The sequence below is a fragment of the Bactrocera tryoni genome, chromosome 1 (assembly GCF_016617805.1).
Source record: "Bactrocera tryoni isolate S06 chromosome 1, CSIRO_BtryS06_freeze2, whole genome shotgun sequence".
Classification (NCBI taxonomy): domain Eukaryota; kingdom Metazoa; phylum Arthropoda; class Insecta; order Diptera; family Tephritidae; genus Bactrocera; species Bactrocera tryoni.
The window spans coordinates 39056572-39082797 of NC_052499.1; the positions used below are offsets into that span (position 1 = coordinate 39056572).

The 26226-nt window shown below is 35.7% G+C and overlaps 1 protein-coding gene across 1 annotated transcript in view; it reads right to left on the reverse strand.

The window, feature by feature from the left end:
• LOC120767214 (disintegrin and metalloproteinase domain-containing protein 12) overlaps nucleotides 1-19212 on the reverse strand; it is a 118763-nt gene extending 99551 nt beyond the window's left edge. Inside the window, exon 1 of the mRNA XM_040093030.1 lies at nucleotides 17582-19212. Coding sequence (XP_039948964.1) covers nucleotides 17582-17699 — 118 coding nt within the window. The 5' untranslated portion in view covers nucleotides 17700-19212. The remainder of the gene's footprint in view (nucleotides 1-17581) is intronic.
• Nucleotides 19213-26226: the final 7014 nt, after the last annotated feature.

The window sequence follows — 26226 nt, forward strand, 5'->3', positions numbered from 1 at the left end:
TAACGAGCAGAGAAATGGTGAATCGAATACAGCTTTTGACATAGTCGCTCTATACTTCTGTTTATGTGCAACACCACAGCATCTTGTTCATATCCTGTAGTAATTAAGTTTGCTTTTTGCATTGAAAATAGTCGTAAAAGTTTGGAAATTGATTATATGCCTTAAAAGCTACACTTTAACATACGCCTACAACGGCAATTGCAAACAAATTTTTCCGCAAATCATTCCCTTTTCCGTCCTTTTTCCATTTATTATGCGCGTGCTGCTTTCCTGCGTGGATGCGTGTAATTAGACTATGGCAAACTCAACTTCTCAACTTCATTACGGGAAGTACGCAATTTCTCACTTCCTGCCATTGCGCGATGTAGGCGCTGTCGATTTGTCACACATTTTGTTGCAAATTTCAGGTTTTTCTATGCGCACGCCTGCAGTCGTGCCACAAGTGCCAACAAGCAGTACACACCCACGACCCGTGCCGCTGCCCTGCGCCTTCCATAGCACACACATAATTCGAAAAAGAGACACACACATACATTGATACATTTGCTTATAATAACAAAGTAATTACATCGCTTGTTTCACGCCAAAGACACCGCCGTTGCCATTGGGTTGCATGCATGCAGCATTTATGTGCCACAAACACAGAGAATATACGCCGGTGCCTTACGCGCACTGCACTCGAGGTGACAGTACTAACCGCATCACCCACTTTGTTTTGTGGGCGGTTGCACGTGCAGTCAGTGCACTTTGCAGAAACTCGTTTTCTTGCGATTTGCAGGCAGTCATGCTAGGCTCATCATAGTTATCTAATGATGACATGGAAAGAGCTACCCAACTGGAAATACTTTTCATAGAACTAAATGCTAAAGAATCTTGTTTGAAAGACATCTTATCCTTAACCATCGTTATTAAACACATACTTTATTTGTAGTAATTATTTTATTGTACGTTTTGGGTTCAATTACATATTTTAATGCACGTCTATTTATAAGTGAGTTTCTTATATACCTACGTTCAATCTCAGTATTTTCTTCACATGTACATCTTTTTACAACACTTCTGAACAAATCGAGATGACGAATCGAAGCAGGATTTTTATAGTTATCAGCAGCGGCATCTGTTATTAACGATGTAATCATTTTGAGTTCTGATTCATATTTATATATTCTCTGACATGAACTAATTACAAATGCTGTTGAGATGGTTGAGGTTGTTAAATGGAGCTTGACAAATGACATTATAATGTCATTCCCTCATCCAAAACTTTTAAGTCTCCTAAACATGAGCAAATTTATAAATTCTAGTAAAAAGTTCTGTTTTGGACTATATGCACATTTTTATGTAGCGCTTAAGTTTACCTCGCCCAGAAATTGCACTCCTAACTCACCGAGATAATGAAAGTGAAACTTGGACCAATTTCTCACAGGGGCTTCACATGCATATCAAGAAAAACCGCCAAAGCGTGGGTGTATTACAGGCCTCAAGGTGTCACGTCATAATAACGGCTCTGCCACCAAGGCTTACGTCACACCAGGCGTTACTGCTTTTTATTCCACATATATACAATCTCTCACACAGCTATAAATATAATTTTCAACTTAACTCATTAAACTTTAGCGCGACTTTTCCGCGTCTTTAGGCATTAAACTAAGTAGCAGGGAAGCGAAGGCACCCCTGGAATTCTTACTTATAAGCGCAGATAATGCATACTTGCAAGTAATTAGTCAGTTGAAGCGCGAATTTTCACACCCTTATAATCAGCCTTGCCTCACCGTTCGCAGCCAAGATTTTCGTTTGCATCCAACCGAAAAGCTTTGTGACTCAGACCTTTCGTGCCCGCACTGCTCATTCGCACAACCAGCAAGCATTAGTGAGTAGTGCAGGCGTTGACTTTTGAACTGTCAGTCGCTCTGGCGTGCACTCCCTGTTGGTGCATAGTACATACGTACAGACGAGCATAAATAGATTGGCCAAGCGTGTCGATTGTTTACCCCACTCGAATCGGAAATGCGACAACACGCTTCGCCGAACTCAATGCTGTCAGCAGCCACTCCCCGCTGCTCCCATTTTCATGTGATGCCCCAAAGGTGTCCCATTCTGCATCCTTTTGCGTCATTTATCATTGTGCTGTGCAACGCAACAACAAAAAGGGCTCCCGTCCCTGTTTCATTTGTGCAAAGTTACGGCAGAGTGGTTTCACTCCTCTCCACCTTCGGCGCCGTTCCACGGGTACAGTGAGTCATGCACAAAAGCCAACTCGAATTGCTTGCAGCGGCGAATGGTAAATTCGTAAAAGTCATTACAACACGTGCGAATTCAAAACAACAAAACTGAAAAGCACAAACAGCAGTAAAAACATCAAAAATATTTATTAAACTTGGGTTCAATTGTTTAGCATTTCTGCTGATACCATACACGTAGCATTTTTATACTTTTTCCCCTGTTGTTTGCACTTCAGCGCTTTGTTGCTCATACAAAGCAACTTTTGTGTTTGTTCTGAATGTTTTACTGGTCACTCTGGTTGAACAGATTAAAATGGTCAGAATTCATCGAAAAAAAGAGTTAACAGAGGATTATTTTTAGCATTTAATTAATTTATTTGTTGGCCATTGTATTGTTTTCGAAAGCATTACTTTAAAGGAAAACGGTGGTCACAGTGGTTAAATGGGCTTCACGCATGACATATGTACAGATATACATACATACATACATATATATATTTGTATGAAATGCAAAATAAATATCTGCGGTCATAAACATAGTACGAAAGTACAATTTTAACTTAGAACGAAAATCAAGTTAAAACACTCAATTGGCTTGCAGAATGCAATGTCTGCACAGAGCCAAATTGCAATAATGAAAGACAATTCAACTATCAAAAATCGAAACAAAAATCTAAATACAATTGAGTTTTAGTAACACACATCTTTATTCATTCAAAGTTGAGAGGTTTGTGGAAAAATATTTATCCTGTAAAGAATACATATGTACATATGAGAAATTTCTATTATTTTTACAAAATAGCCAAAAATATAATTTTTTCAATTGTAGTATAATCTCTTCCTAGAAGTCACTCGTCCAGGGCTTTTCTGCATAGACAAGCGGATTGACAAGGCCTGGCAAAAGAAAGTCCAGCCGAGTTAAATCTCACTATTTTGAAGGTCACGCCACATGTCCACGACGTGAGAACGTTTCTTTCAATAAATTGGCATCTTGTTAGAACCACATCAGCATGAAAAAGTCACGAATCATGGCGCTCTAGCGATTCCCTTTGACCGATTGATTCCTTCTGCCAACAGAGCACACCAAACAGTGACTTTTTGAGGATGTAACGGCATCTCAACAATAGCTTATGGATTGCCATCGCACCAAATACGGTCTTTTGTTAATTAACGTGTACTTATTCGACGAAAAGTTAGCTTTATCTCTGAACAAAATTTTCTTGTAAAAATCGGCATCTGTGGCCATCTAGTTTTGGGCCCTTCTCCGAATGAATTTCCGGAGTAAATCTGTTCATTATGAAATGACAAACCAAATTCCCTACGAATAAAGTAACAACTGTCAAAAAGACCAACTTCAAAACAAGAATGGCCTCATTGATAACTACACGTCTAAAAAACACCCGTTATTTAGGTGATTTGCAAGTGGTTTAAATTCATACTTTTCTTTTACTTTACTGTGATCTTAATTATTTTACCTTTCATATTTTAGTTACCAATATCAGCAATCAACGATTCAAACTAAATTGAAATCACTTTTGTGTTTCGTTTATTGCAGTAACCTCGATCAGAATCAGCAGAACCGCCCGAGTCTTAACGGGTTGTATTTATTTCGAGAATATCAAATGAATGTGGATTCTTACATAAAATAATATATGTTCATTAATATGTTTTATCATGAATAATTTCAACGAAAAAAAGATAATAACGTATTTATATTCTACCATAATAACAATAAAGACATTACAATATATTCTTTAGTTATTTCATAACGGTAAAAACTTTAACCTTGCTTAGAGCTTTCAGATTTTTAATTTTATAAATCGTAATAAATAATAAATCTAAAAATACTCACGACAAAGTTTAACATAATTTCATGATATCTGTTTTGAAAACGAAATACGTCTATTGGGGTTCTCAGTTTTTGTTTTTGATGGAAATAGTCATAACCTAGTAAAGGGATATTTAAGAGAAAGTTTTCTAGTTTCCAATTCAAAGGGAAAGATCTCAAAATACAAATTCGCGTCGGCACTAAATACATTAAAGGACAATCATTTATTTAAATTGATTAAGTACACTGAGAAGAATAAGTTGAAGAATATTAACACTGCCAAAAAGCTTCACAGCGCTTTATAACGGTTCGTAAGTCCCAGAACTTGACCAGCTCGGAATTTCGCTTACACGGCTTAAACTTGAATCATGGAATAGTAAGATGCGCATTTTTCTGAATTTTCGTTTTATTTTAAATGAATGCATAATATCTCAAGAGCGTTGTGTCTAAATTTCTAGTCGATCCTGGTAAAATTATAGTTATGGCAACGTTTATACCTGTCTTATGACCGTTTTACATTTTCAGATATCAAAGCGTTTTATCCACACTTCCCGTTTTTGAAGAAGCTGTCCCTCATAAATTCAAAAATATATCACTGATCGTTTTGAAATTTTAAAGGCTATTACGTAATTTATCCAGGTCCTAGGTAAGGCTGAATAATTTTTTTTATTCATATAGACAATTAATTAATTGTTTTGTTTATTAAAAGTGTTTCCAAAAAGTCAAAATTTATAATTTCGAAAAACACCTCCAGAATTACCTGAGCAAAGCGAATATTCAATGGCATAATTTTTGTTTTTTGTTTTCATATGATCCAGCACTTAACTATGAAGGGCATTCCAATTAAATTTTTTTTCGAGACGTAGCACTTTGTATTTTTTAATATTTTTCAATAGTACGGCCATGAGGTTCGTAAACTAAAATGAAACTACGTAAATACTTCCTCCTCTCTCCAATAATAAGAGTCAGAAGCGCTTCACTAGCATTAGCCATCAGGATACATGTTAACAATAGCCACAAATCAAGAAGTCAGGATCTTGAGGAAATGGAACTTTAACTACACACGCGAGCATTCTACTTCGCCCGAATCATGAAAGTTTGCAATCCAATCATAATGCTATTCATTCAGTTTGAAACGCCGAGCAGGAAGAACGGGAAATAGCGTAGGTTTTGCATAATAAATCAAATAAAATTTATAACAACAGAAAAGTCTACGACAACAGACGGAAAAAGCGCAAGGATGACATCATCGGCAGCAGCCTGGTGCAAAAGCATAAGTATGAGTCTAGACAGGAAGCCGAGGCACAAAATAATACGAAGAAACATAACGATTTAAGGAGTGCAGTGTGTTTGTGATGATGATAATGATCATCGTAGCAGTAATGCTGGACGGCTAAATGGAAATGTGAGTGCCAGCCTTTGTGAACAGAGTGTGTTGCACGCATCCATTTGGCGACACGTCAATCTTGTGGTTACTTCGCCTGCTTTGATGATGAGCCGCAGAACTTAGGTGCGAAGAAAATTATTTAAATTCACGCTTAAGAATGCTTAATTATATTAAAATGTGTATGTATGTGTAAAATGAAATTGTCGGCATGTTTTGTGTTGCAAAAGCCAACGCCGCACGGCTGCTGATAATTAACAATTAGAATGCGCCCACACTCTCGCCTGCACTTAAACTCTCATAAAAAGTGGTTATAATAAAAAATAATAATCGTAAAAGAATTGAGCTAAAATTTAAGTAAAAAATTACTTTTATTAGCAAGTCACATATGCATCTGTGCGTTTAGTGCTGCCTGCATCGGCACTCACTTCCTGTTGCCCTATTTCCGTGCCACAGTGCGGCGGCGTGGCATTGTGATTGCCTGCGCTTGTTTAGGAGCGTGCGTTGGCAAGCCGCGGCACAGACAAACGTAATCAAATGCGGCAAAGTCACTCCCAATAAATATTTACATACATATGTATGTACATACAAGCGTATGGTAGCTACTGAAGCAAGAAACAAGAAAAAACGTTAACTTCGGCTGCACCGAAGCTAATATACCCTTCACAGGTGCATTTCTTTTAGTAACTATGTGTTCAGTTTGTATGGCAGCTATATGCTATAGTCAACCGATCTGATCAATTTCTTCGGAGATTACATTGTTGCCTTAGAAAGTAACATATACCAAATTTCGTGAATATATCTTGTCAAATGTGAAAGTTGTCCATACAAGCATTTGATTCCGATCGTTCAGTTTGTATGGCAGCTATATGTTATAGTGGCCCGATATCGGCCGTTCCGACAAATGAGCAGCTTCTTGAAGAGAAAATGACGTTTGCAAAATTTCAAAACGGTATCTTAAAAACTGAGGGACTAGTTCGTATATATGTATACAGACAGACAGACGGACAGACAGACGGACATATCTAAATCGACTCAGCTCGACATACAGATTATACCCTGTTCAGGGTATAAAAAGAACGCTTGAGGCAGCATTAACAAATTAGTTGCATGCACAGGCGCCGCTGCATCTCTCCATCGCTCGCAGTGATCCATTATCACGCGTTCCAATTGACGCTCGCCACAGACACATACGCGTAGCCGAGTCTCCGGCGCATGCATACATACTTTATATTTACTACTTATATTCAATTTCATTCTCCGTTTTGGAGCTATCGATTTTGTCTGCGACTCGCCGCTCTTGAATGACTTTTTAAGAAAATCAAAACAAATAATTTTGTGAGGAAATTTACTACAATAGGAAGACGATACGGCAAGAATTACTCGCCGCGTACACTTTATTTTAAGTATGTGGCAGGCTTGCGTGTGTGTGTGTTTGGTGTATGCGTTAACAATTTCATATTTGTTTGCTTTTAATGTTTTGTTTTGCGTTTTTCTTCACTTGAAGTGCATCATGCGTTGAGTTAACAAAAACCAGGCAAGCGTACTTACACCAATTCTCACACACACTCATACTTCCATACATTCATACGTATAGTACATAACATATAAAGATCGTATTAATGAAATACACACGCTGAACATACTTACACTGCGCCACAATTGTTTCTTTTCAATCCATTGAACTATTTTCATTTCGGAAGACATAGCGCATTCGATTTCATTCCCACACAAACCTCTATATATTACATACTACTAGGTGCATGAGGGCATTGAGCAGCAATTTTTGAGGCGTTAATTTTGAAAAAAAAATACTCGGTTTAAGTGATTAGAAATACTTAGTACTTTACTGAAAGTAGGTTCTTGAAACGCTCGACAGCTCTTCGAAACTATAGGTACTGAATTTTGTACTGTAATAAGTTCAAAGTATTTTGGTACGATAATAGTTTCGAATTAACCTCAAATTTCTACATAATAATACTTTATTGGTGGTGAACAAGCCGAAAAAATATAGTGTTACTTCTCATAAGACAAGGCCAGATATATTAATAATCTGAATAGGGTATATTAAGTTTGTTCAGAAGCAAACGTCGGAGACCCTTTACAATTTATATGACAAGGTAAGCCGACTTAATCTTGGCCGTACGCAAAATAGTCCGTCAGTTCTTGAGAAATCGATCTGAAATTTTGCGAACGTCCTTTTTCTCCAAGAAGCTGCTCATTTGTCAGATATTCAGCCACTAATTGTATAACTGCCATACAAACTGAACTATCAAACTCAAGTTTCCGTATGAAAAACTTTCTTGACAAGGTATCTCCACGTAGTTTAGCATGAATTATTTTCCAAGACAGTAGTACAAGCTCCAAAATTGTTGAGATCGGACTACCATAGCACATATGTATGTAGCTGTCATACTAACTGATCGATCAGAAACAAGTTCTTGTCAGAAATCGTGAACTTATGAAGGGTATTCTAACTTCGGTGCAACCGAACTTCCGTTTTTTGTACTATTTACCGTCTCTTGCCTTAAAATAATCTGAAAATATTATTTTTTTCTTGCTTTTCAAACTCATATTTTGCTATGTCATTTTAGTTTGGAAATATCTCTGCGTTCATCCTGCGGCCTGTGCTGATACAATCGCACACTCACGAATCGATCTTCAGTTGATTAAAATGCAGGGCCATAAACATCGAATTTCATGATTGAATTTACTGTCTCCATCCACTGTCGCACTCTCTATCAACTGTTCATGTTCTCAGCACAACACTTTTCGGTAAGTGTACAAGAGTCATTGATTAATCAATTTCATCGAATATTAATGCAACGCGCGTACACATCGACATACGATATAGATATGCAACATCATACGTCATATACCCAACGCACGAGTAAAGACCATTAAAGTAATGATAATCAATATTACTGCGGCTTATACCGCGGGACACTAAACGGTCAAGCAATGCAACGAGAGAAGTGGTGTACGCCTCATGGCCGCCTCGCTTTGCTTGCGCTTCTTTGGTCGGTCAGTCAAGCGTGCGATGAGAAAGTTCTTACGCCTTGTCATCGCGCTTGATTGAGTGGCCATTTGTGACCAGTGAATACTAGGAAGAGATTACAGAAGAGCCCAAGTACATACTTATGCATGCACACACGATGGCGGACAGGCGCTTTTTAAGAACACAATATTCCGAGGTGAAAGGTAGACAGTTTTTCTTGGCATTTGTGGGTATAACGCTTTTAATGATCTGCACAAATATCAGAAAATATTAAGACCAAACACTTACATAAGAGACTCCTCTTTCATGCATCTCATAAGACTGAAAGCTGCTGTAAACAAATATTTATTTCATTCAAGCTTCTGTGGTCCCTCTTGCTACGGAGACGATAGTTTAGGTCAATAAAGTAGTATTTTCAATTCCAAAATCATCTAGTTTACGTTTCGTGCGTTTCGTGTACCAAAAATTTGGCTCTGTTGTGATCAAAGTTAAGTCTGTTTTGTACTGAAAAGCTGGAATGGCTTCGAATCTATTGGTATATTTGAAAAAGAGGAAATGATGTCTGCAACTCAAAATTGTAGGGTACAATCATTCTATATAGGGTATGATATGCGAAGAAAAGGCTGAATCTGTTATAATTACAATTCAACGGCCCTAACACGAGTAGACCATTAATGACTGTACCGCATTGAAAACTGACGAGAAAATGAGCTGATATTTTGATAAATAAATTGTGGTAGTTTGGTATAGTTTGGTTTCTTACAACGGTAACCACTTTCTTATTACTTTTTCCTCACTTTCGAAAACAATTGAGAATAATTTTCGAACAGTTACTTTCTGGATGACTGGATTAATACACATAGTGATATGTTATACCTGTCTGAGAAACCCATACATCTCTCTTTGCCACCAGCTTGATCAACTCGCCTGTTTCTTGCGGCTTAGTTGACGATCGGGGTCTCCAAAGTTCAGTTCTAGAATCAAGTTTCGTTATCATAACAATAAAATTAGTTGAACTAAAGCCGCTTTTTTGCGTGCATCAATTAACTGAGCGGTCTAAAGTGTACGTTCTGTAGATGCACACATTTTGTACTGTTTTGCATTAATTGACATTATGACTCTATAGCATAGTCGCCTTCGCATTTCTGCAAATAATTTATGCTATTAAGTGAGCTTTACAGTTTAGTCAGTGGCTATGTGGCTTTAGAGGCGAGTGGGGTTTCCTTTGTAAGCAACAGCAAATAGTAATTAAAGACGGTGACACTATTGTCCGGCAAGTATGTGAATTGCTGCAGAGCCGATGCTCACAAAAGGAACTGAAGTCACGCATTTGCAGCTCACTGCGAACGCAACAGTAAATGACAGCGGCGACAACTCAATCTTGACTTGATTGAGTCAGGTCAAAATAATTGAACAAGCTGCTTGCTATTGCATAGTCTGTGCAACATTTAGCATTTGCTGGCTTGACACTGTTTACCGTTTAAGCGAATTCCAAGTGCCCGCCTTCAGAATAGCTTCTCCCTTACAGCAGCACGCTTACTTTACTCACTTAAGCGCCAAAGGCTTACGAACAGTGACTTTCTTTTTGCTGTTGGCATATTGACTTTGTGTTACTTCTTTCTCCTTTGCTTTTGCTTTGCGAGGAAAAATTTACATAATCGTTAGTACTCGAGTTGGTGTTAAGTTCTTGCGTTGCGGATGTTATCGCTCCATCCGTTTAGTAGTCTTACGTTTATTAAAAAATTGTTTGAGTTCGCTGAAGTGCAGTTTTATTAATTTGCAGGTCAAGCGGTGTGCAACTCTGACGGTGTTATGCTAAACATAACATAAAACATTATTGTTGCGGTAAGCAAGTAAACCTACAATTTCGAAAAAAAATTATTCAATACACAATTTTTCGTTCTACAAAAAGATCTTATTGATTTAATCCGTATTAAGGTTATATGTATGTACATGCATCAAATATAGTGAGTATGATTGAAGCACGATTTAAACTGAAAATAAAGCGCTTGTTTACATTAAAAAAATGTGTAGAGCAAAAAGTTAAATTCACTGCTGAATTTAAAAATTAACTTGAGAAATATCGGAAACCCTAATACTACTACTACTCAGATTTCAAATACTTGAGTACTGAGAACTCGGCAAAATTCCTCAAAATTATTTGGGAAAGTACTAAAAACAGCAACAGTTTAATCATTTTAATCACTACGTTCTGAAGAATTATGTAAAAATATAAGGTCCGTTTGCTCAATTTCTGGTCAGCAGACATCTGTCGCTTAAGTTCTGGTTAAAAAAGTACCGAAAGAAGGAGTATTGCTTAGGTCAACCAGAACTTAAAAGATTGCATAATTTTCAAAGTAGGATCGATGTCTAAAACCTAGGCTTGGTCTGGCAAATAATCCATTACCATGCATTAATTTTAGGAAAAAATTATAAAAAGTGTAAATTCCACGAAAATATTTTGAAGATACCGTATATCACATGTTCCTATAAAGTAAGTCCCAGTGTGCAAGCTTCCAGTAATTATTTCTTATGGTCACAACTAGATCCAGCTTCAATAATTAGTAACGGTATAACAAACATAAGTCAGTTAATCTGTACAGCCATGTTCGGAAATGAAAGTTCTGCAGATAAACTCTTTTGAAGCTTATAAACTTTTTTCCTAAATAAATACATTAATGTTTAACTTCAATTGCTTGTTAGCAGTAGAAAATTGTTTATACTCTAGTTTGACAACACTTCAAACGAAATTTTTTTTAGAAGGGTTGAGTTGAAAACCATACCGAATTTCGAAATATCGTAATTGGGACCTAAACCTTCATGGCTTTTGCATGAGCAAAATGCAAAAAGCTCAGTGCAACATTTTAATCTTCCAAAAGCAAAAAAAGACTTCGCATATTTTGGCTTATCTGTGAATTAACCATTGTTATTGTTGTTACGCTAATAATTCGAAGAAATTCTTTTATAATAAAGTGTTTTACTCAAAAGCGCGGAGCTTAGTGCAGTGACACCTTGTACAGGGTGCTATAATATTTTTTATTTCAATTAATAAATTTATCAACATTTTGACTTTAGAAATTCATTCCAAAGCATTATTCATTAAGACAAGCTTCACATTTACCCTCCTCTCCATATTTACAGGCTTTGCTGTCCGAGTCTAATGAAAGCTGTCCGTTAGTTTGTACGCGTAAACCACACATTAATCACTTAAGTTATCTATGAACCTTTGTAGCATATAGCAACATACATACATATGTACATATGTACCATATTAACCTCACTAAGCGCTTTTAATTTACATCTTATACTTTATAGCTGTAATAACTGAACCATCCAATTTGCCAAATAATTTCCCCAAAAGCAAGGCTACAATATCCGAATAAATATTACATATCGATAACTTTGGCATATGGCTGCCATACAAACTGAACAATCAAAATCAGGTTCTGAATGAAAACTTTTTTATTTGTGAAGGGTATTCTAGCTTCGGTGCAACCGAAGTTAATGTTTTTTTCGAAATGTAAATTAATTTTATGTTTTCGCTATCAACAAAAATAACAATAGCAATATATTTTATTACGTCATTGTGAGTTGGAGCGTTTTATCAATATGTTTGTTTTATCCACAACTTTGTACATGCCACCAAGTATTCACATTTATATTATATTTTCTGCTGTGAATGTGTGTGTTTATCGTATTTAAATCATCTTTTCAACGTCTCATTAAATCAATTTTGCCTTAAGAAATGCGCAAGTAAAGCAAAAGAAACTGGAGAACAAGTACATACATATAAAGTAAATTCGCATATGTATATGTATATGCATATGTATATGTACATATTTTGTCCATGTGTGTGTAAATATACATATATTTACTTAGGTGATTGATCGCATATTTTTTACAAGTACACAGACATACATATGTATGTATTTCAACGCAGACGTGTGTGCAAATGTTACTAAAAAGATATGTAAAATGCATTGAACTAACATCTTCACCGCTGTTGTTGTTGGCATAATTGCACGTAATTGCGCGGCATAATGACGCGGTAGCTACAACAATGACACAAATAATGCTTGTCTTTGTCTTAACTTATGCCACTCATATGTGTCTACCAAACAAGCCAGTAGTACATGGCAACTGACCTTATTAGCGCGTTGTTGTTTTTGGGTTTTTGTTATTTGTTGTTGCCATGTTATTGTTGCACCAACCCAACTTGGCAGCGGTTGTAGTTGCAACAAAAATATTGCTTTTGCATGTTGGCTTGGAAAGTTGGCCAAAATGATGACTAAACGCCAAGGCAAATATTTGCAGTTATGTCTTTCTATTACATGAAGAATTATAAATCATTATTATTTAGTATAAATACAGATTAGGTGGTTGAGTTGGTTATGTGAACATAGTTATGATTGTTAGTTTATACCTAACTATACATTTACATGGTATGTATGTAGTATATGCATATACATATAGCCTCTTATGCGCATCCGCTGCAATTGTGTCTAATTAAATTTTGATACGCTTAAATTATTAATAAATTAATTTAGCTTTCGTCTGCATATTTTCGCTTCATGTGGCGAGGTTGGCTTGGAATTATTAGTATTCTTTATACTGCAAACATAGTCATGGCTGAATTAACCGCTGCCTTCAAAAAGCACACGATGATATAAGTGTAAGGTTGTGTCGATAGCCAATAAACAGCAAATTATCGAAAGTATTTTAACTCATAATGCCAAAATCAGCTGTGAAACTGTCAATTATAAGTTGGTTTCCTAAGGGATTACATGGGATTACACGGATAAAAAACAGCCTCTTTTCAACAATTTTTTCTCATATAAAAATTTAAATATTTTTTATTGTTACAAACATACTCTATAAATAAAGAACTTAAAAAAAAAAATATATATTTTGAACTCCGCCATTGTGACGCCATTTCCGGTGACCCCTCCTTGCCCGCCTTGGCAGGATAACTCCTTACAGGTTTGACTAAAGTGAAAAATATGTGTGTTTAGTTAAAACTTTAAATTAGAACTTGAACGAAGCAAAAAAACTGAGAATTGGATTTTTGGCAGACATTTATACAAAAAAATAAAAATAGTTGAAATCGAAAAAAATCCTTTGTCCAGTCTTTACGAATTGTATCTCAAAGACCTGTGTGAAATTTCATGAAGATCGGTTAAGTAGTTCTCGAGAAATCTTGCCAACCGACTCCAAAAACACAATTTCGAGAAAAACACGCTTAAAGACGGCGCACTTAGCCTAGCTAGCCACGAGCGCACAAGTTCTCAAGACTGTATCTACGAAACTATTATCTACTCGAATCCACTTGAAAAACCCATGTAACTCCTCGGGCCAACTATCACTAGCAAAGTTTCTGCAGGAAAAGCATTTCTTAACACAAAAAACTAGCAGAAAACCGCACAAATTGAGAGCGTAAGAAGCAATAGAGGTGCTGGTAGAATGCTAGCATGATATACATACATATATACATACTTGTATATTGGACGCATTGCACTTTTTAAAATGGAATACAATAAAAAAAATTATATTGACAGCAGGCCCAACAGACCCAACTTAAACGGTTAAAACAAAGCTTCGTATCAACTACAAATTTTCGAAAGTATTTCTAACTTGAGACATTTTCGCCGGCATAACGACTTCGTTGTCTTATTTTTTTTATTTATTTTGTTGTGATGCTTTAAAATTTGTTAATAATTTTTAGCCGATTTTTTCACAAAAACAAAAACAGAAGAGTAATACATACTATGTATATATGTATGTATGTATATGTACATATGTGTCAACGTTAGTATAAATCTACTTCAAAATATTCCACTTACACCTTTTCTTAAAAATTTCAATTTCACGCCTTTCCACCAACTTTCAGTTTTACTGCAAATTTTACACCGTATTTTCTTTCATTTTATTTTTCGCTCTGCACCAAGCGGGCACCAGCAGAGAAATATTCGTTTAAAAGTGATTATTCGCAGGCATGTAATTAATTGAATGTTTTAAGCAGAGGAGATACTTTCTAATTTCTTTCAGCGCATGTAACAACAACAACAGCGCAAATGGACCGGTAATTATTGTACAAGTGTAGTATGAATTGTATTGATTGTGAAGCTGAAAGCGAAAGCGCTCTCAACAGAGGCAGAAAAAATATGCAGAAATATTGGCAATGGACGAGTGTTGAATAATGGTCAATCAAAAGATCAAAATAACAAAAGCGAAATAAGCAGTAATGCGAAACTAATGCAGAAAAGAGACTAAAATAAGCGAGCTCCGAAGGCAGAAAGAAATAAATATTTTCATACACCCTATTCAAGCGCCCATTGTTGCGTTGTCGTTACTTCGTTTTGTTTACTTGTCTATTTTTGAATTTTCTTCGAAACATAAGAAAACCTAGAAAGTCTCTAGAGCGCACTGATATAAAAAAGTACATTTTTATTGGTTGATGATGCCTTGGTGTACGAAAAACATGCGCCCAATCGAGTTAAAAATCAATTTTTGGCAAACGACAAAATTAACCTTCCACACACATAAATATGGAGCTATGATAAAGTGGCACGTGGCAGAAACTGTGCAACGAGCGGCACTTCAAAAGAGTAGTTCACGCTCACTTACACGCGCACACACAATAATAGTTCGCTGATCTTCCGTTTGTGTGTGTAGGCCTGCATATTTTTCGCAGTGACTGTTAAACTATTTGCTAGGTAAAAAGAAGCGCGCTTAAAGAATTTCAAAACTTTTAGAAACAAGTGCAAACGAAACGCAAATAGCAAAATACAAACACAAACGAAATTTCAACAAAACGAAACTGTAGCAATCAATGAAAGTTTGTTTTACGATTGTTTGCGATTGGAATTTGAAATGCTAAGCACACACACACACATCCACAGACATCTTTACAAGTCCACTTTAAGTGAATGAAATGCAACACGGTGGTGGCGACTGTATTTAAAACAATTTGCAAAAAAAATTTTTTGTGTTTGTGAAACTAAACATTTTTGAAATTTAAGTCGTGCGCTAACTTTCTAACACAGATGTTTCAATTTTCGGCAAAATTTAGAGCAAATGGCACGAATGCTAAATTCCTTACAATTATTATATGTATGTACATTATATTATAACAAAAAAACACCCGGAAATTTTAATTAAATTCCTTGATAAGTTGGCAGGACTGTCCTTAGTTACTATGCCAAATATGAGCGCGATCTGTCAAGCAGTTTGTTTACAGCAGCTACTTAAATCAGTAGTGGGTTGCGATTTTTACAATGGATAAAAATATCGGTCAAAGAATTTGTCTCAAATTTTGTATTTCACGTCAAATTTTGTGTGCGGAATCATTGCGAATGTAGGATTATAGGATATTCGAAGTTTTCTTTCGGGTGTTAAAAACTGTTTTATAAACAGGGTATATGTTCAGGGTATTTATTTTAGAATTTCTTGAAATTAAAATATTTTTTGTATTCAATAAACGAAAATCTTCTAACTTTAGTAGATAATAGATGTTTGTACAACAGTACATCACAAACAATAAATGATAAATTTCCAGAAAGAGCTCAATTTCGATGGGCATATTATTAGTTTATAGAAATATCATGGAATTGAGCGAAGAACCTAGAGGTAAGTAATTCAGTAATCAGAATATTGTGATGAAGAAGTTAACGAGATATAACATCTCATAATAACCCCGTAAAACGTTTTGAACAATTAGAGCTTTAAAACTATAGAAATATTTAATTTATATGTGCTTAAAGGGTTATATGGGCTTACGGGTTTTAAAAAAAAAATTTTTCGGAGATACAGTCTTGAGAACGCTAGCTAGGCTAAGCGCGCCGTCTTTAAACGCGTTTTTTTCGAAACAGCGTTTTTCAAGTCGGATGGCAAGATTTCTCAAGAATTACTTAACCGATCTCCACGAAATTTTAAGCAAATCTTTACGATTACAACTATTTGAAAACAAAAAAATTTTAAATTTCATTTTTTTTTTTGCAAGAATGTCTGCCAAAAATCCAGTTTTCAGTTTTTTCCTTCGTCTAATTTCTTAGTTAAGGTTTTAACTAAAACACGTATTTTTCACTTTAGATGATCCTGTAATCGCGGGCGCGTTTTTTTCCGAGGGGTCACCGGAAATGGCGTCGCCATGACCGAAAATTGCTATTTTGTAACAATAAAAAATTCTAATAAAATATTTTATTTTTTATATGAGGAAAATTCTAATAAAATATTTTATTTTTTATATGAGAAAAAATTGGTGAATGAAGGCTGTTTGTTACCCGAGGAAACCCATGTGACCCCTTAACCTTTCAGGCATTAATATCTACTAAGACGATGGGGGTACGGTTTGGTAATTTTTGCTATAAGAAATACTCACAAAACTACATTCCTCTAAAACGCCTGTTTTTCATGGTGGTAATATGCTTTATAAAATATTTGGTTTTAGGAATGGTCAGTTTTGGAAGACAATTATATATTTTACCTGTAGCTTTCTAATAAAAAGTCAGAAAACCAAAGGAATACAAATGTGTTTACACGACTTAATAACAATATAAATGTTTATTTGTTTTTTTTTTTAATAAATTATCAAGTATTTTCTATTTAATCGTAATGGCTGATAACGAAAAAACTTGATTACGGTATCAATATAAAAGTAAATAAACAATCTAATACTTTGATACCGCCATATTTTTTATAGTTCTTATACTTTTATAGATTATGCGGTGAATCAGGTGTAAGATTATGTGTGTATTCAAAAACATACATACATACATACATAGATACAAGTGTGTGTATTGAGCAGCCAAGTATTTGCACAGCTTTCAAGGCCAAACTAAAACAGGTTGTGATAAGTCACTTTGACATTTGGATAAATTTATCTTCACTAACATTACACGAAATAACAATACATAAAAGAATGAATAATTATGAATATCCAGTGTTTTTATTAAATTTATGACTAACAATAACCTAACTTTATGGAATTTATGTATGCAATATTTTGTTTTTTAGTTTTATTCGCCGAACCCAAATATTAACATTATAACCGAAATAAACTCTCACTTTAGCTCACAGAAGTAATTTTTTTAGCACTCTATTAAAAGTCATCTCCACTTACTTTGGAAATTAATAAAGTAATCGCCACTTACCTTTGGTTTGTGCATTTTCGCTCGCGTTGGCACATGCTGCCTGCCAACATATGGTGACCAGCAGTAGGAGCTTGCCGAGCGCTGTTAGGTGGTGGCGCGATAAAAACCGTCGTGACATTTCTCAGCAGTAGAAATACTTAACAGCACAGCTGTGCGAAAGAGGTCCGTTGACAAGTTGAGAGGCGGCGGGAGGCAGATGGCAATGCAATTAATATGCCACAAGACGACAAGTACCCGAGTGTGTCTGCAAGTTGCTCGTTCTGTGTATGGCAATGTTTACGTATGCATATGTGTTCGGATTAGATGGGGGGAATGCGTTAACGGGGCCTTAGGGATTTGGGGCTAATGCGTAACACGCGGTTGGCGAGCAGCAGATACTTCACAAGAACAGCAAGCTAAAGAGTCGAGGCAACCAAACAAAGTGTTGGGAATGCAGTCGGCAATGATGATGCAAGGCCTATGTAAAACGTGCTTGTTGTTAGTGTTGTTGGTAGCAGTAGCGTCTGCAGTGGATTAGTAGTCAATGCAAGCAGATGTGGTGACATCACACTTCGCACGAACGAACGAATTCAGCCTATGGAGCTTGCTTGGGCGGACGTATTTGTAGGTGCCAACCCCTTTTTCTCAAGTCCACACTGCTTTTCTTTTTGTTATCTATTCACATATGTTTATGTTTCCCAGACGTAGACGGAAATCACAGGTCAATATAGGGGCGCGTCTGCATACATGTGCACACACACATACGATTGCTAGTATGTCGAGTTGGTAAAAGAAGAATTTTTAAAGTTCCTTGCATTAAATATGGATTTGCAAATGCAGCGTCGCTGAGGGTGTGCCACTAAATATATTAATTTTCTCAACACTGCTAACAAGGGGGTGGCGGGTGAGCAAAAGCCGTTATGATTGTTTATATTCTCTTTGTTTTGTTTATTTGCTTAGTTGTTGACATTTGCAACTTTATGCGCACACTGTTACACACAAACTTCGCACGCTTTGTTTGCCACAACAATTAATAGTTGTTATCATTTTAAATTGTTTTCCAAAATTCCAACTTTTTTTATTTATTTGTTTTTTTTCTACACTATATATATTCCACCACTACAATGAAAGCACATTCAAGCACCGCGAATAAAACATACAAACATCCACGTTTTGTTTATTTTTCGTATTTTTTATCACTACTCCACTCAGCTTCTTCATTGCTATTCTGCACTCTTATTTGGTTATACCACTTAACGCATTACGTTTTCATATCTTTTTTCGAGCAGCTTTTAAGATTACGATTCTCTCTTTAGCTTACTCTTTCAAATATATTTTTGCTCAAGCTTCCTTTCGCTTATTCTTTTCACTAGACATTCATTAAAATCACGCAAAGATATTTCAACTTTTTTGTATTACACTACAAAAACAAATATTTTTTCTAAACTCGCACGCACTTTTCCAATTTCCGCATTTATTTTGTATTCGATTTTTTTAATATCACTGAGCGCACGTCACTTTAATTCTGTCGATTTTTCTACACACTACGAAAACCGATTAATTAGCAGATAGCTCAGACCAGGCATTCAAGAAAAAATAAACACGCATCGACCGAAAAACACTGTGCGCATCCAACCATTTCCTACAATAATCTCCGGTGTCTAATAGCGAACTGAAGTGCAGCAAACGAGCCGATAATTGTCACAATTGGAGTTTAATACTCACGATATCATCCCTGTGGGAAAACAGCTGTTTGCTAAACGAGAAGCCAAAGAAAGCAGTATTTCGTAAATAAACAAAACATACTTAAGGGAGAAATATTTCAACTATCAACGCCAGATGGCGCTATACACAAAAAAAATATTTTGAGGGGACACCTGTTTGTCGTATTTACCAGCCAGTATTTAACGGGTCTTTTGTATATTCTCGAAGGAGAAGCTAATATTTGCCAATATACCACGTTTCAGCCTCAAATTCTATCAATAACTTAATAATTTTACGAAAATAAACTTTAAATTATTTATTACCGACTGATTTAAAATTCACAATGTTCTTTTCATGCGAAGAAACTTACTTTTTCCTTTTGTGTACGATCTCCGCCATTTTCGAGCGCGAGATGAAGTCTGAAACCTGATTTGTATAATTATTGTTACTGTTTCCATGCCACAAGTTGTTTATTCTTTCAACTACTTCCACAAAACTAGTGAGCTTCCGCAATTTACCCTTGTTATACTCAAAGCGGGCCCGAGACAATTTAACGTCATGGGCCAATTCTTCGTCTCTTCTAAACCTATTTTGCATTAACAACAAAACAACAACAAAAACACCCCGTACTCCTAAGGTTTACCATGATTATTAAAAAAACAAGAAAAAACGTTAACTTCGGCTGCACCGAAGATAATATACCCTTCACAGGTGCATTTCCTTTAGTAACTATGTGTTCAGTTTGTATGGAAGCTATAGGCTATAGTAATCCGATCTGAACAATTTTTTCGGCTATAATATTATTACCTTAAGCAGTAATCCATGCCAACTTTCGTGAAGATACCACGTCAAATGCGAAAGTTTTCAATTGTAAGATTCATTCTTTCATAATACATAATGTTAAATTCTTAATTCATTCTTCAAAATCTATGTCGTCCCCGCCAAGAACATTTTTTTCAATCCTCGTAACATCTGTTAAAGCCCGGAATAGGCTTTAATGCGCGTAGCGATTCACGTTTCATGTCTTCCATTGACTTAACACGGTTTGAATAGACAGAAGACACACGGAGCTACATAAATCAGGCGAATACGGTGGTTGCGCTACGATATTGGTTGAAAATTTGGCGAAAAACTCACAAAGAATCAATGCAGTATACGACGGTGCATTATCGTGGTGCAAAAACCAAGAGTTTTCGGCCCATAATTCCGATTTCTTTTTACGAATAGCTTCGTGCAATAGTATAAATAGTATTCCTTGTTGACAGTTTGGTCAGTTGGAAGGAATTCGGAGTGCACCACACCTCAATAATAGAAAGAAGCTGTCAACATAACTTTAATTGTTCACCTTTCTCACGGTATTCGGCTGTTTGATCGTCTGTTTCCGGGTCGTAAGCATAGATCAAAGACTCATCGCCTGTAGTAATACATTTCATGACATTCTGGTAAGCGATTCTTAAGCGATTTTGTTACCAATCGTACTTTCACTTTTCTTAGGCCCAAGCACCAGTTCCTTTTTTCATTGACGTGTTGATCATCAGTTGTTGTTGATGGCCGTCCTGAACGCGGTTCTCCGCCAAAGCTTTCTCGGCCCTCTTTGAATAATTTTGTACCAATCAAAAACACTTGCTCACGATAAACAATTATCACCGAAGGCGTTTTCCAACATTCTGAACGTTTCGACAGTAGAAATTTGATGCCGCACACAAAATTTAATGGAACTTCTTTGTTGAATAATTTCATTCATCGTAAAATCGCCGAATACATTTTATATACTTCAGATATAAAAGCGCATACTAAACACTATGATAATTTTGATGTGACATTTGACACAGATATTTCATCAGATATCACACTTATTTCAAAACAGTTCTACTATTTTTTTTCCATGTACAGAAATACTATATCGCGATAATCATCTTGTTTGTGGTGTTAACCTGAAAACCCTTATTTTTTTATTTGGTTCATTTTTATTTTGTCACATTTTGAAAATTTCTCTCTGTAAATATTATTTTATTCAATTTTAAGAACATCAAATATATTTTACAAACAAATATTATCTGTCGAAACAAATTTTTTTCACAACTCGTAAAAAATATATTTTGTTTTTATTAATAAATATCCTATGACAACTCCAATAACACAAGACATATGCTTATAAAGATTCATGCTGATCGGTTACGTGACTTAAGCGAGAAAGCGTAACAAATATACATACGTACATTCTTATTCTTCTTCTTCTTAATTGGCGTAGACACCACTTACGCGATTATAGCCGAGTTGACAACAGCGCGCCAGTCGTTTCTTCTTTTCGCTACGTGGCGCCAATTGGATATTCTAAGCGAAGCCAGGTCCTTCTCCACTTGGTCCTTCCAACGGAATGGAGGTCTTCCTCTTCCTCTGCTTCCCCCGGCGGGTACTGCGTCGAATACTTTCAGAGCTGGAGTCTTTTCGTCCATCCGGACAACATGACCTAGCCAGCGTAGCCGCTGTCTTTTAATTCGCTGAACTATGTCGATGTCGTCGTATATCTCGTACAGCTCATCGTTCCATCGTATGCGGTATTCGCCGTGGCTAACGCGCAAAAGACCATAAATCTTTCGCAGAACTTTCTTCTCGCGACGTCGACTCATCCGTTGTTGACAGCGTCCAAGACTCTGCACCATATAGCAGGACGGGAATTATGAGTGACTTATAGAGTTTGGTTTTTGTTTGTCGAGAGAGGACTTTGCTTCTCAATTGCCTACTCAGTCCGAAATAACACCTGTTGGCCAGAGTTATTCTGCGTTGGATTTCTAGGGTGACTCTAGGTTGGTGGTGTTTACGCTGGTTCCAAGATAGACGAAATTATCTACAACTTCAAAGTTATGACTGTCAACAGTGACGTGAGTGCCAAGTCGCGAGTGCGACGACTGTTTGTTTGATGACAGGAGATATTTCGTCTTGCCCTCGCTCACTGCCAGACATACGTACATTCACATTTATGATATTAAGTATGGATTATTAAATGTGGAGAAAAATTAATTAAGAGTTAAAAAAAAATTGTCAACAGTAAATCACGGCTGCATCTATCTAAAGAAAAAATAATACAACCTCATTTTTGAACATTTAGAAAAAATTACGTTCAAGTTAATAGACAATGATACTAGAAATGTAGTGAGGAGTATGGATCCGGATGTAATTATTGCAGCAAAAGGAGTACGAAAAAATAATAAATATATCTAAAATAATTACAGCTTACTATTGATTTACATATACATATGTATAAATAGTCGTTAGTGTATGTAATCTGTTTAGATATGAATTAAGCGCATTTTAAGCTGTATAAAGAAATATTTTGATAAGCTATATACTGTATATATATCTTTTAAAATATATATAAAAAACCGCAAGATATGTTCATTTAAAAAAAGTCGTATATTAGTAGAATTAGTACACTTCATTGATTTGCTGTGTATCCGTCAATCTAACACGAATTAAGCACATTTCTAATTTTTTACAATATTCAAAAATGGCTTTGTATGTAAAGGTTTGCATTTGATCAATATTATTTAAAAATCCCAAAGATTTAATAATTTGGTTCAACTGATCGTATCTTTCATCGATTCAAGCCAATGAAGTATCGTCAAAAAATAAATTAATTTTAAAATTTTGCTTGGCAACTCGAATTGGCTCATTTTTATCATTTCAGTAGTGCGATTTGACAACGTTAGACTAATTCCTGTGATAATTGCATTCAGCGTGTGGACTTCTGCAAGTGTGCCCATGGTAGTCATGCAAAAGAAATTGAGTTCTGTACTTAATGGCATCAAACGTGCTTCTAAAGGAATAAAAAAAACTGTTTTTGTTTTATTTAAAAAAAACTTTTGTTTTATTGAAAAACCCCGTTACAAATTCAAAATGGACTATAAGGATATAATGATGGGTTAAATGCTATTCTCGGCCCTGATTTAGCTACTTATATCCATGACAAAAGCGGTCAATGCATTCGTATAATAAGAAATACTGGAATACTGTTCGCTTCCTTAGAAGCTTTGCTTTTCTTCAGTTATTCATGATTCGTGGGACCTATAAAAATAGAGACTACATGGGCTGATAGAAAAACCTATCCTTGTCAAATAATACTAATATTAATTAGAAAACTGCCGGAGTTTCCTGATGTTTCCTCCAGTTGTTCTCAAGTTAGTGGTCTCAAATCTCTGCTATTTTTTGATGTTTTTGTGCTTTGATTTTTGATAAACATTGTTTCTTGATTCGATAAAACACCGTTGACGTAGTGCAAATCAGAATAAGTGTTATGTCAAATCGGTTCTAGCGTATTCAACGCTAAAATACTGGTTTGCTCATTGTGTCGATTTTGTCGGGCAAAGACATCATATCTTTAAGCACGTACGCAATGTTCTTTTGTTAAGCAAATTGCTCCATTAACTAAGTACGTTAGAACTAATTAATCGATTAAAAAAAAATAAATATAATATCTTAGATTTTCGAAAAAAGAAATTAGGAAATTTTTAGCAACTAACTAGCATTGATAACTTTCAATCAACGCCACACATAAATTGTGACAAAAAAGTTCCCGGAAATTGTAAGAAACGCAAATTATTTAATTATTCATTAATATTTATTTTATCGCCTTCAAAGTAATCGCAACCAGATGTATGTAATACACTTTGCCGAATTTTTTTATCTCTTTGATCGGCTGAAAACTATTTGGGATATCGATTTAAAAATTTAGTATGTTTTTATTAATTGTATCATCATCAGCTTCACAACTCAGCCCGTGTCTCTGCTTACTGCAGTTTAGTTCTCCAATTATTTCTGTCCCTTGTCTGAATTCGGTAGCATCGTAATTTCAGCGCATAATCACGTCCTGATCCACATCATCAATTCATTTCATTTTTGGCCTTCCTCTAATTCTGTTAGCATCGGTCGAGGAGAATTTGCTTAAGATGATTCTTTTCGTCAGCGCCAATAATATGGTTAGTCCACGGCAGCCTACTAATTATACCCTCAACAGGGTATATTAAGTTTGCCACGAAGTTTGCATCACCCAGAAGGAAGTGTCGGAGACCTTCTAAAGTATATTTGTATATAAATGATCAGTATGTTAAGATGAGTCGATTTAGCCATGTCCGTCTGTCCGTCTGCATATATATCAAACAATTCCTCAGTTTTTAAGATATCGTTTAAAAATTTTTCAAACGCCATTTTCTCTTCAAGAAGCTCCTCATCGTTCCTCATCGACATCGTCGGAACTGCCGATATCGGACCTCTATAACATGTAGCTGCCCTACAAACCGAACGATCGGAATCAAGGGCTTGTATGGAAAACTTTCGCATTTGACGTGGTATCTTCACGAAATTTGACATGGATTACTTAATTTCCGAAAAAATTTATCAGATCGGATTACTATAGCATATAGCTTCCATACAAACTGAACACATAGTTACTAAAAGAAATGCACCTGTGAAGGTACATTATAGGTGTGCTTATCCAAGGTCTGTAGATCGTGGTTGCTTCGCTTCCACCTTAAGTCATTATCGGAAATAACTCCAAAAATTCTGTGCAACATTTTTCGTTCAAAAACTTCTACATTTTTCTTTCACTGACGTATGTTTGCACAGAAGCACTTAGTGTGCGGTAGATTGAAATTGTCATCGATCTATCGGAGGTTCTATGCTATAGGCATTTGCTTAAACTCAAGTATGTAGATATCTTCAAAAAGCCTTGTATAAGACTGGTATATGTTAATATTTAACCCGCTAAAGAAATACGTCGGAAGCATTAAGTTTTACAGTATCCGAAATAGATGATATGTGTGGCACCGCGCACTCTCCTTTTGTCTGATAGTAAGGAGAGGTCCATAAACTACGTGAATAATTTGAAACACCAGTCCCGCTGGGTAGGCACTGAGGGAATTTTCCTCAACTTGCACCTATCTCCAAATCTCATGTGATATTTGTGATTTTATTGATCTTCTGCGTTTTAAACTTTTTTCGGAGTTGGTCTTTTTGACAGCTGTTACTTGATTTATACTCAGTTTGGTTCGACAAGTCCGAAACGATTGACGCCTTGTATTGTGGTCGAAAATTGGGCCTCTAGGCTGGCCATTCCAGCCTGCCGTGCCGGTAACCTGTCGGGAATCATTTTTAAAACATATTCTCATATCAAAACCAACATCCAACATTATCAAATCGCATTACATAACTCACTTTATACGTATATTAGGGTGTCCGTTATTTACCAAATGATTATTTTTGACGAGACGCCCCCTAAACTTTTAGTTTTCCATCTAAAAAAAAAATTACAGACCATAAAAGCCCTTAATTTTCATAATAAACCTTGCCCCAAACACGATACATTTCCCATTTAAATAACATGGGATTTTTGCACTTTTTACGAACTTTTTTTTTCTTTGGAACTTTCACGTTTGTAGTAACAAAAAAGTCGTATTCTTGTACAGAATTGAATGCTCCACAAAAAAAGTCTTGGCAATTTTTCGATATACTCACTCCTTTAAAAGTTATTCAAGGTTATTCCATTTTCCATAGCAGTTTAGTTTGAACCAATTTCTACAATTTTTAGATATCATTTGCCACATAACTTTTGCTTAGAATTATTACAATATATGTACATATGTACCATATTTGTTGATGTTTGAACTATCATTCACAGAAAGTTTAAATATAGAGTGTCCGTAGTTAGTCAACCCTATGTTATTAAGATATAATGGGACTATTCTGAAATATAGTACATCTTTATCTATATGAGAGGAGGGCATCTTCAATGCAAAATTATTGTATTTACTTTAAGAATGAAAGTGAGCTCTTCTTATACCAACCGCCAAAAATACTCGTCTCCAAATTTTCACGGTATCTGATGGAAATCATCTCCTATTTCAACCCTTACTTGGATGGAAGTCACGAGATAGAGTTTTTGTTTTTTGAATTTTACATAATATCGA